At 35.0% G+C, this 11588-nt stretch overlaps 1 protein-coding gene across 1 annotated transcript; it reads left to right on the plus strand.

Annotated features, from left to right (window-relative positions):
- Positions 1-882: 882 nt before the first annotated feature.
- On the plus strand, positions 883-11248 carry LOC128679190 (alpha-tocopherol transfer protein-like). Its single transcript, XM_053761255.1, has 8 exons — positions 883-1020; positions 5744-5895; positions 6361-6520; positions 6994-7052; positions 7473-7672; positions 8204-8314; positions 8875-8977; positions 9782-11248. The coding sequence occupies exons 2-8, from the start codon at positions 5748-5750 to the stop codon at positions 9931-9933; spliced, it is 933 nt and encodes a 310-aa protein (XP_053617230.1). The 5' UTR covers positions 883-1020; positions 5744-5747; the 3' UTR covers positions 9934-11248.
- The last annotated feature ends 340 nt before the right edge of the window (positions 11249-11588 follow it).

An 11588-nucleotide genomic window follows, 5' to 3' on the forward strand; every position in this document is an offset into this window, starting at 1 on the left:
AAACTGTGAACAGAGGAAAAAAAAGCAGGTAATATTTGTAGGTATTCGCGCACTGAGAGTTCCGTACAAAAGTTTGTAGTATAAAAACTTTTGTTTTAATCTAGTAATTAGTAATTTAATGATTTTGTTCATCACACGACGACATGGCAGAATATGTTTGGTTTACTTTATCGCAAACATGTCTGTACGCATATTCGTTAATAAATATTTTCTTTCTTGTAAAGTGATCATTTTCTACCGCCACGAAGGGAAGATCTGTCCGCCAGGCTAGGTATTGCTTCTGGGGGACACGGCTCCGACGGTGTCATGTCGGAGGTTGTACTGTTGCTCCACACTGCTCTGCCCAAGCGACCTGCTGCTACCAATTAGGAAACAATACCCGTGTACCGAATTTCATATAAAACCGTCCAGTAGATTTTGCGTGAAAGAGTAACAAACGTATTACCTACATGCTCACAAACTGTCGCCTGTCTCATCAATAATATTGGGGACGTTTAAATGGCTGTTGATGAAGAAGAGGAACAAACGATTGCTTCATCGAACGATCAAGGACAATCGATCAAGAATATTGGAAATAAGAAGTCAAAATGGTATATTATATTTTTTGAAATACAACAACAAAACGTTGTTACCCGCTCGATAAGGCCATGCCTTTTATAAGACAGGATTGGCTCCCAACCAGGGAACACGTAGATGATTTATTACAAGATCATGATTGTTTGGCCACACCACACGTCGAATGCAACAAGATCTCCCTAAAAACACTAAAAGCTAGCGAAAAAATGATTTTCGAAATTCGATATTTACGAAACCCTAAAGATGATAATTTTGGCAATTCTCGCGGTCCATTGGATTATGAAGATTGGAGTAAAAGTGACGTGTCGCAATCGCAAAGCAACGCAGCGGGCAAGGTCTCGATGTCTGTCTGTCGCAAGATTTATCTTAGTTTGCTTTGACTGTCGGTCTGGTTTACCCGCGTCGCCCATCTTCATATTGTTTACCATATTTCGGAGATTTAATGTGAGTTTCATTATAATGTACGGTAATAGTGAGAAATTTATTTCATTTAAGAAAATACTTAGCTATTTTATTAAAATTTTGATATCTATAAAGGAAGCTTTCCTTTTTATGATTTATGGACAAAAAAAAATATTTTTAAATTTTAATACTATATTTCATACAATTTACACATCACTATGAATAATGATTCAGTTTTTCCAGAAGGCTAACTGGTACCGAATGCTTTTAGCATGAAGTCCGCCCTTTGATACCATTTTGGTAAATTAAGTTTGAATAAATAAATAAATAAAATAAAAATATTTATAATACCTAACAAATAACACCCCTGGTGGGTACCAGGGTGCCGAAGGCGTCCATTGGTTGCGGTGACCACATCCCCATCAGGTGGGCCGCATGCCTGATTGCTTGCTCAATACTATTTAAAAAAATAAAGACTTAATTTTCATTTTAGATCAGAAGAAAGGATTTTAGATAAACTAGAATAGACCAATTTTCTCCTAATTATTCTTGTCAGTCTCCTTTATGTCTTATATTAGTAAAGAAATAGAGAATTATATATATATATATATATATATATAGACAAAACGTGTAACGGTGGGCAACAGCTGACAACCTAACTAAACTGCATCCAACATTGCCAAACAAGTTTATGTCTCAATCGGCAATGTATCGTAAATCCAACTACTAGAAATGATTCTAGTAGTTGGACTACAATTACACAAAGTTGGAATACATGAGTATTTATCGGATATTTTACAATAATTCACGATTAAAATACAGGCGCCAAAGATGGCCGTAGTTAATTTCAAAATCTTTATAAAATAGGTATATTAAGACTGAGTTATTGCACCGTCAACTTTAATGTTAACTTTGACATGCGCAGAAAAATGCAAAGTACGTTATTATAATCTAAACGACGAGGGTGGCGCGGCGGCGCTCAGTTTAAAGTTATCGTCAATGTTGACTGGTGCCAACCACTTTTAAATTTTATTTAAAAACTCTTTGTTATGACCGTAAAATTTTTAATTGAGAACTAAAAAATATTTAAAAATAAAATATGTAGAAACCATAACGCTAATCTTATTACTTAAAAAATCGTTTCCATAAACATATTATATAGGTACATATTTGACGACCTCGATGGCGCAGTGGTAAAGTACTTGCCTCTGAACCGAGAGGTCCCGGGTTCGATCCCCGGTCGGGTCATGATGGAAAATGATCTTTTTCTGAGTGGCACGGGTCTTGGATGTTTATCTATATATGTATTTGTTATAAAATATAGTATCGGTGAGTTAGTATCCCATAACACAAGTCTCGAACTTTGGGGCTAGCTCAATCTGTGTGATTTGTCCTAATATATTTATTTATTTATTTATTATTATAAAACAAAGTCCTCTATCGCGTCTAATCATACAGTTTTCACCAATAAATGTGATTGCTTAGGAAGGTTTAGGTATTTATTTTACCCGACCAAGTCGGAACGGGCTGGAATTTTTTTATAATTATTTTGAAAACTGCAAACAATCAGTAGCATGTAATTTTTTAATGAATACTTTATTTAAATGTATTTGTTATACATGTCACGATTTCAGAATTTTTTCATCTCATTATTATTTTCAACAATGAATACTTTATTGTTAACTAGATTTTGCCCGCAACTGCGCCTGCGTTTATTTCGTGCGTCCGCTCATAACTTATTATTATCGATATCTCGGGTTATACGCAAGGTGCGTATGCGTCGAGTTATGCGATGAAACCTATACCAGACTTTAAGTTAGACCTTCCGCTATATAACAGTAAAAACCGCATCAAGTTCAACCTGGTAGTTTTTGCGTAAACCGCATCAAATTCAACCATGGTTTAATTTGAATTTGAAACAAACGTACAGATTACAAAAATTAAAAAAAAAAAGTTTTGGCTTATATTAGTAGTCTCATAAAGACCGTCATAATTATTTCTCTATGTACAGACATAGCCCACTTACAGTTTTATTATATGTATAGATTGTTTTCACTTGTCATTACGTCTATATTTTCTTAACACTTTAAATTATGCGCGCGTCATGTCTCGATTAAGTAAGTGCTTATATTTAACTCATCACAATAATTTACGATAATCACATTGTTATGTGTCATTGTCTATGTTACTTTGTACAAGTTCATAGTCATTATCTTAAAGCGGTGGTAATCTAGTAGGTAGGCGTCTTAATTGTGGCTTTAAATCTAAATTGAATCCAACTCATATACTTAATACCACATGGGTCAGTACACTAATCTAACCCTCAGACCACACTATGAGGACTGAGTTTTTGCAAAACGTCGTAACTCGCTTATTTGTCTTTCACAAAATCTAATTCCATTTTTCACAATTCTTTTGGAATGTTTACTGAATCCCAAGCATAATTTCATAGAATTTCAAGAAGTGGGCCCTCATACCACACTCACATTAGGAAATTAAGTACAAAGGTACTAACTTATTTCCGTAAAAATTTCTTCCAGTACCTAGACCCGCGACAGAAAAAAAAATATCATAGTGATAAACTTAAATACATATTGCATATATAGATACTAATAATATATAATATAGGTACATAATATATGTAAATAAATATTAGGATGAACTGAAGAGGTAATGCGCTTCTTATTAGTGGAAACTATTATTTTTTACATCAATATCAAATCAAGCTAGGGTGAAAACAAAAATTATTTTTTCTTTATCAAATAATATTATTAAATTAAAAAATTCAAAGTTTCAGTTTCGGTCAAAAATCACGATTCCATAGTTTCTTTTTTTTTTGTCTCGGATCGTAGTTCTTATAGGCCACAATAGTCTACTTGTCATGAAGCTAAATCCTCTCTCCCTAAAAGCTACTTTACTCTAGTTGCTATCTATATAAGACGATTTTGTTGCCTATCAGCTATCAAGACTATGTCCTTTATAGTCCTTTGTATCCCTATATTGTCTCCAAAAGTCTTTGCGAACGCTAGACTCCGACGCTCAACGGCTGAGAATGGAACCGGAAAAACGATTGAGATAAAAGTCTGCCCTTTAAAAACCTGTATGTTTAAACGAAGTTAGTTTATAATATAATAGCATAGGTGCAATTTCGACAACACCATGACAACGTGGCCTTGAATGTGACCAGTTCATCAACCTTGGCCTGGCTCTAGCTAATGGAATATGAGGAAATATGTTGCCCCACTGTCCAAATTATGAGTTAGACATTGCAATTTGATTCACCCAATCTTAAATTTAAGAGTCCTATTAATATTATAATTATGTCAGAATTTGTGAGCATGTACGTTTGTTACTCTTTCACGCAAAATCTACTGGACCGACTGTTATGAAATTTATTACACAGGTAGATTAGGTATAATCTGGAATAACACATAGGGTACTTTTTATTAAGAGACTTTTTATTAAATTCCCAAGAGTACCTATAAAATTTTGAAAAATGTAAATATTTAGTAGCTAGGTGAATAGAAGAGAAAAAAAATAGGTATTTGTGGATTTTGGTCACCTAGGTGAGCCATCAGGTGATCACCTAGGTAATCAAAGTGGTATGAACCAAATGTAACTGCGGTTTTGTCTGTTGGAAGTTATCATTGTAAAGTGTGATTCTTTTTTTTTTGTTGTGGAATGAAAAAACGTTATATTAGCCCTATCACCGTTGAATAGAGATCCATGTTGCACAGTACAAAGAATAAAATCATATTACTACTTAGGAGTTAGGAATTCTTTCCTTTGTCTTCTGTACGTGACTTGAGATAATTAAAATTTATCAACAAGCTATCTTTCGAGACCTCTACGGGTCGGTTAAGATCATTAAAGACAGCAGAAAATAACTCTTATGTAATGTGAAGATTAAACATGTGAAAATAAGTTTCGTTTGTTGTTATTATATTTTATTTTTATCTTCTACAGATCTAATTTTCTTGAAATTCAACAATTTTTTTTTAATGTGGAATGTTTTTTTATTTTGTACTAACTATATTAATTTATGGTATAAATAAATTCCCTGCTGAATATGTTTCAATCTACCATATACGGTGTCCCGTGTCCCGTGTCTGTTTCGCCCCGTCTCCCATCCCATACATGACCCGTGTCCCTCCGCGTTCCTTTATACAACATACTGTATTTATATATTTGTAAAAAAATAGTATATACTGACTAGCTAGTTCTAGCTAGTTTTATAATAGTTGTAGCTTAAAGGTCATCAACAGACTGATATACTCGAGGTCCCAGGTTCGAAACCCAGGTCAGGTCATGATGGAAATAATATTTTTCTGATTGACCTAGGATATTTATGTACCTACATATGTATATAAGATTATTATTGCAACAGGCGTTACTTGGGGCAAAAATATTTTTTTTGTATGTATGTTTGTAACGCGATAACTTTCGAACTATTGGTCCGATTTTGATGAAATTTAAAAAGTATGCAGGATCTGTCAATAGAATTTTCAAATTCGTGGGGCATTAAAATAGATTAAGTCGAAATATTCACATTTTTGTAAAAACTCACCAAAATTTATTGTGGTCGCGAGGTCTAACTTCGTGGCGAACAACTAGTATAGTATTGTTGAGTTTGTATCTCATAACACAAGTTTCGACATCTGTGTTATTTAACTCCATGGATTTAATAAGTACTTCTTTGTACGGAGTATCTACTAATTCCGTATTTATCTGTAAATATTTAATTATTTATTGTTTTCAATTTTAGAATAATGTCAACCCCGGTGCTCTGTCAGCCGACTGGGGAAATGTGGCAACGGGTCAAAAGGGAACTGAACGAGAACATAGAGACCAGGGACCGGGACGTTGCCTACTTACAAGATTGGCTGAGGAAACAACCGCACCTGCCTGATCGGTGGGGTGAGTGGAAAACGAATGTTCTTCTTTCATCTGGACAAGAACAGTCCCCCATAATAACTTTAGTTGCATCCAGTGGCGAATTAATGCAATTGCTGCCAGTAAGCAATTAATATTATGCCGCCCCTTTTGCCGCCCTCTAAAATCTGCCGCCCTAGGCTCCAGTCTACTCAACCTAATGGTAAATCCGCCACTGGCTGCATCACAAATTGAACCTCGTTCTGGCATTGTAAGCTTTTATTTATCTTGCAATGTAACTGTCACTATGTATGCCCTATGTCTGTTATAGTGGAATCTTGCAACTTAATTTTGAAGCAGATATCTTCAAGCAATGGAGCTAAAATTTAGTTTAACAATTGACATTCAACGAACCCACGAACGGCAGCAAAGGGATCCAATAGGGGTTCCGTTTTTACCTTTTGACGTTCGGAATAATAAATTTTTAAACTTTGAACATCTGAATTGCAGACGACAAACGCCTGATGAATTTCCTCCGAGCCAACAAGTTCTCCCTGGAGAAGGCGAAACGCAAACTGGACATGTACTTCACGGTGAGGTCCGCATGTCCGGAGTTTTTCACCAACCGGGACGTCACTCGTCCTGAGTTCAAAGAACTACTAACCAAAGCGTAAGTTTCATAATTTTAGGTAATGCAACAAAATTCTTTATTTCGAAATCCACCAATCTTCTTGAAATCCTACCTAATATTATAAGTGCGAAAATTTGTGAGGATGTATTCATATTTGTTACCCTTTCACGCAAAATCTACTGGACAGATTATTATGAAATTTGGTACACGGGTGGAATATAACCTAGAATAACACATAGTATACTTATCCCGAAATTCCCATGGGAACGAAGCCCCGGGGCGCAACTCATAGACCTCATATAGTTACAAATAGCCAGCGCAATATGGAGTAAACAAACAACAATAGGCGCAGCGGACGGCCGTGTTTCATAACTTATTTTTAAAACATGTTTTGTTAGAAATTTGGCGCTGCGGACCCGGCATAAGAAGGGCAATGCATACCCCATTTCAACAAAAAAATAGTTAAAGAATATATTAATTATGTACTTATATGAATTTTTATTTAATTTCAGTCAAGGTCCACCTCTACCCAAGATTACTCCAAAAGGCTACAGAGTCACTATAGCCAGAGGTACTAATTCGAAGTCTTAATATATAAATAATAATAATAAATAGAGAACATACGTCGGCCCACATTATATACTCAGCAGTAAGTTTCGTGGGTCCGGTGGACATAAACACATATACGAGCAAAACACACCCAGAACCGCAGACAAATACCCAGTGATCACAAATGGATACAACCCAAATCTAACCCAAGACCACCAGATGGTGACCCGTTGACTTCTATCATCAAAAAATTTGCCACATAAATACATACCTATGTAAAAATTTACTTAAATTATAAGTCTATCGCAGACTTCCAAAGTGTAGGTGAAGAAGAAGTAGCGCAAACTGCACCGTAGCCTTTCTCCAAACTTTATATTTTCTTCCTCAGTTTATCATTTGTCTTATGAAAATTAAATAAAAACAAATGATTTGTTGTTTCTAGCGCTGGACGACAATATAGACGCTTCCCATTTGACGAATGCGTTCAAGCTCATTTTTATGATCGGTGACGTCCGAATGGGCCTAGAAGAGGAGGGGGTGGTGGGGGACGTGTACATACTCGATGCCGCCCGCGCTATATCGCCGAGTAACTTGGCTAGGGTTTCACCATCTCTTCTGAAAAAATTCTTAATCTGTGTACAGGTACCTACCCACTTTTCAATTATAACTTGACATTTTTTACTAGCTATTTGTGTTCCACTGTTGGGCAAAAGCTTTCTAATCCACGCATCCCTCCCTGTATTTGGTGTTTTCCCTCCATTTCAGTTCCACACTAAAATTTGAATTTATTTTATGTAAAATTAAATCGTCGCTGAACAAGATTATGACCGTTCGAAGTGGAGAAGATCCTGGACTATGGCGCTTTATTACTAAAGAAATAGCTTTAGATTTCAAAATTATTTGTTTATTTAGGTTAATATGTACATCAATTATTGACGTCAAAAATTTAGTTTTAAAAATATGTCTACTGCCTTACCTAAACCGGGAAAACGCAATTATCAAAGAAATAAAAAATAACATTCACTTGCGAAAACATTTACATATATATAAGCATGGAATTAGTAGGTAGGTACTCCGATTACTAATTCCATGCGTAAGTTCCAAGTAAGTTCCAAAAAAGGAATAGGTCAGTTGTGTACCGATTTAAAAAATATATATATTTTTAATTTGTAGGAGGCATACGCGGTGAGAGTTAAAGAAGTCCACGTGGTGAATGCTTCTCCACTAGTGGACACGATCGTGACGATGGTGAAGCCGTTCCTGAAACAAAAGCTGAGGGAAAGAGTAAGCATGATGATCTACTTATCAAATACTTATCATTAAAACCATGGGATCCCGTGGTCTAATCAAATGTCAAAGGTCTAAATCCTCTGTATAGTGTACCCACTCGTGTGTCAAAAATGAGTTTGTATAGCAATCTGTTCCTCTATAACGTTTTCCATTTTGACCATGTTTGAACACAGTTTGACCACGCATAACCTGCCTTAACAAACTAGGTAATGCATTGCTGCAGCAACTACTGCCGATATTAAAATAAAGATTACCACGCCATTGCAATTTCCAATCCATTAGAACTTAGAACTATGTAGGTACCATTGCTCAGTCGTGGTCCATTCGACGACGCAGCACGCTGTAGCTCCGTTGTTTTCCATAGTTTTAAAACAAACGTGCGTCGATGTACGCCGAAACTCACTGCTTTTTTCTCCTTTGTCTCTCGACGGCCTTCAAAACTTGCCTTCATGGCTCTTAACACTCGTAGACTTCCAGTTTTTGTTCCACTTCAGATTCTGAATTTAGTGAAATGTAAGACGTACCTAATTGCAGTTAAAAATATTACTTTTCAGATTTTCATCCACACAGACATGAAAACTTTATTCGAATATGTTCCAAAAGATGTATTGCCCCCGGAATATGGCGGTACCAGCGAATCTCTCGAGGAATTAACAAGTATGCATAATTTGATATACCTATATCTATCATTATATAAAACACTTCCGTTACTGAGTGACTGACTAACTGACTGACTGACACTGGCTGACTGACAGACAACGTAGAGCCGAAACTATTGGGTGTAGGAAGCTGAAATTAGGCTATCTAGATTCCCTGGGGAGTGTAGGGGAGCACTACAAAGGGATTCCCTGAAATTCGGAAAACGGAAACGGATTTTCAAAAGCTAGTCTACACTAATATAATAGCACTGTAGGGTATGTCTATTTATTTGATCGATTATATCTAGAAGCTACTATCAAACTGACAAGTTTGCCCCTGGCAAAATCTGCTGGCTACTGGCAATATTGCTAAGATTGAAAGATTGTCTGCTTAAAGAATACTTGCGTTGATATAGTAGTATTCGAAAAAGAAATGTTTTACACCAAGTCCAATGGCGTTGCACAACCGCCATGTTTGTTTTTTAACATCACCTATCTAAGAACACCCGGACAGCTAAGACGAATGTAACGATACCTCAGTTATGTAAACCCGTTTGCGTTTTTGGAAATATGAGGTAGGTACTTAATAAATAATTACTACGTCTCACTGCGAATCGACTCATATGCTGAGGTGTATATAGCAAAGTCGCACAAAGCACACTAGTCAATATTTTTCAGGTGCTATTCGAGGAATAGTTGAAATGTGTTACATCTAAACACATTGAGCTAACTATTTACTATATTTATTCTTGAAAAAATATATTTTTTTCAAAACTCGTGTATGTACAAGATCGAATGATACTATCATTTTTATAATTTCCAGAGATCTGGATCAAGAAGCTAGAAGATTTTAGAGACTGGTTCATTGAACAGGAGTCTTTAAAAGCCAACGAAGCACTCAGACCAGGCAAGCCGACAAACTACGACGAACTCTTCGGCATCGACGGCTCATTTAGACAACTTTCCATTGATTGAGAGCCTTCACAAACCATGGTGGAGCGGAGGTGCGCGGTTGTAATAAAACAAAAATCGACGAGAAACTAATTCGGAAAAAACACAAATGTTTAATTTCTTAAGAGTCGTTGCGATGGGTAATAGAATTTCTATAACGGTATTGTTCAACAACATTATATGACTGATGTTTTATCATATTTTTCAGTGTTTTATGATAAGTTAAATTATATTGGATTTTTGGAAATTATCAAGGTAAAGACTTTGTCGTTCATAAGGTGACGGGATTGATAATTTTATAGAATGTGCCTATGTTTATTGGCAAATTTTACAAGGAATTTAACTATATAATAGTGTATTTCTTTTCAATGTAATTAATTGTTTCAAATTCTGCCAGAAACTTGCAATTTAGGAACTCAAAAGGTGAAGTTGCAATATTTATTTCTTTAGTCTTCTTATATTGTTATAATTTACGCGTATACTAAATTAATGCAATATATTATTTAATATTTTATATAAAATTAATCCAAAATAGAATTTATTCTTAGAAAAAATATCGGGAATTACTCTTAAATTCATTTCTTATACAGACGAGAAAAACTAAAAATATGCACTTAACGCTTATTCGTGAATAGTTTTACTATTCACCTATTATTAGTGCGTAGAATAGGTAAACTGACACAGGTGTTAATGTCACTTTATTAAACAATCAGCCAATTGTTCCGCGATCAACAATCTTATCTTACGATGGAGACTAGTAAAGAGAGAGCAGGAAAGTGAATCGTGTGCTCCGACAACGATTATATTGAGGAAGAAACCAAGAAATTGCTCAAATGCGAGAGAGATTCTAACAAAAGGGTGAAGTGCTATAGTCAATTTTGACGTTAACTTTAACTTGCGGAGAAAAAACGTCATCTTCTCTAAGCGATGGCGGTGCAAAAGTTGAAGATGATCAAAGTTGACTGGTGCAACCCACTGGTTCAAAAGTACCTCGTTTGTTATACCATAGACATTGGTTTTAAGTTGTTTTATCACGAATAAAAAATGACAGTCGCTGATAATTTTTTTCTCGCTATAGATATATCATTTCCGATTTAAGATAATCAAATTTTCATATCGAAATTATCTTTAAAAAGTGTACAAAAAATAAAATGAAACCGCGCACTTATTTTTCGAACAAATTGATTTTAATTTTAGTTCTAGAAAAATTATGATAGTTTAAAGGGAAATGTAGGAAGACATGGTTCTTGCACACAAGTGTGATAAATTATAGCCACGTAAGTTTTTTTATATACATAATTTTTGTAAAAAAATTATAATAAAGTATTCTTAAACAATATTGATTTTATTATTTCTACAATAATCAATCTTACCAATCTGATTCTGTAAAGTATCACATATTGTTTTACCTATTAAAAGCCCAAAGTATTGTATTTCTTAAGATTCTAATTAAGTATAAGAATATACTATTATATTCATGGTTTCCTAACATATTCTCACTACAACATATAGTGCAAATTAATATTATTATTATTAAATATAGTATACATCAGACATTTGACGCACACCAAAGAAGCCTTATACAAAGTTGCGTATAGGTTATTAGGAGGGGGTATTTGTGTGTAATATTTATACAGGTGTGAAAATCTTATTCAGTCTTAACCAGTGTCCGTATCGCC

Source organism: Plodia interpunctella, chromosome 21, assembly GCF_027563975.2.
Source record: "Plodia interpunctella isolate USDA-ARS_2022_Savannah chromosome 21, ilPloInte3.2, whole genome shotgun sequence".
Lineage (NCBI taxonomy): Eukaryota > Metazoa > Arthropoda > Insecta > Lepidoptera > Pyralidae > Plodia > Plodia interpunctella.

Coding starts and splice junctions, on each gene's coding strand:
- LOC128679190 (XM_053761255.1), top strand. CDS start 5,748: ATGTCAACCCCGGTGCTCTGTCAGCCGACTGGGGAAATGTGGCAACGG. Junction 5,896..6,360: donor GCACCTGCCTGATCGGTGGG/GTGAGTGGAAAA, acceptor TCTGAATTGCAG/ACGACAAACGCCTGATGAAT. Junction 7,673..8,203: donor AATTCTTAATCTGTGTACAG/GTACCTACCCAC, acceptor TTTAATTTGTAG/GAGGCATACGCGGTGAGAGT.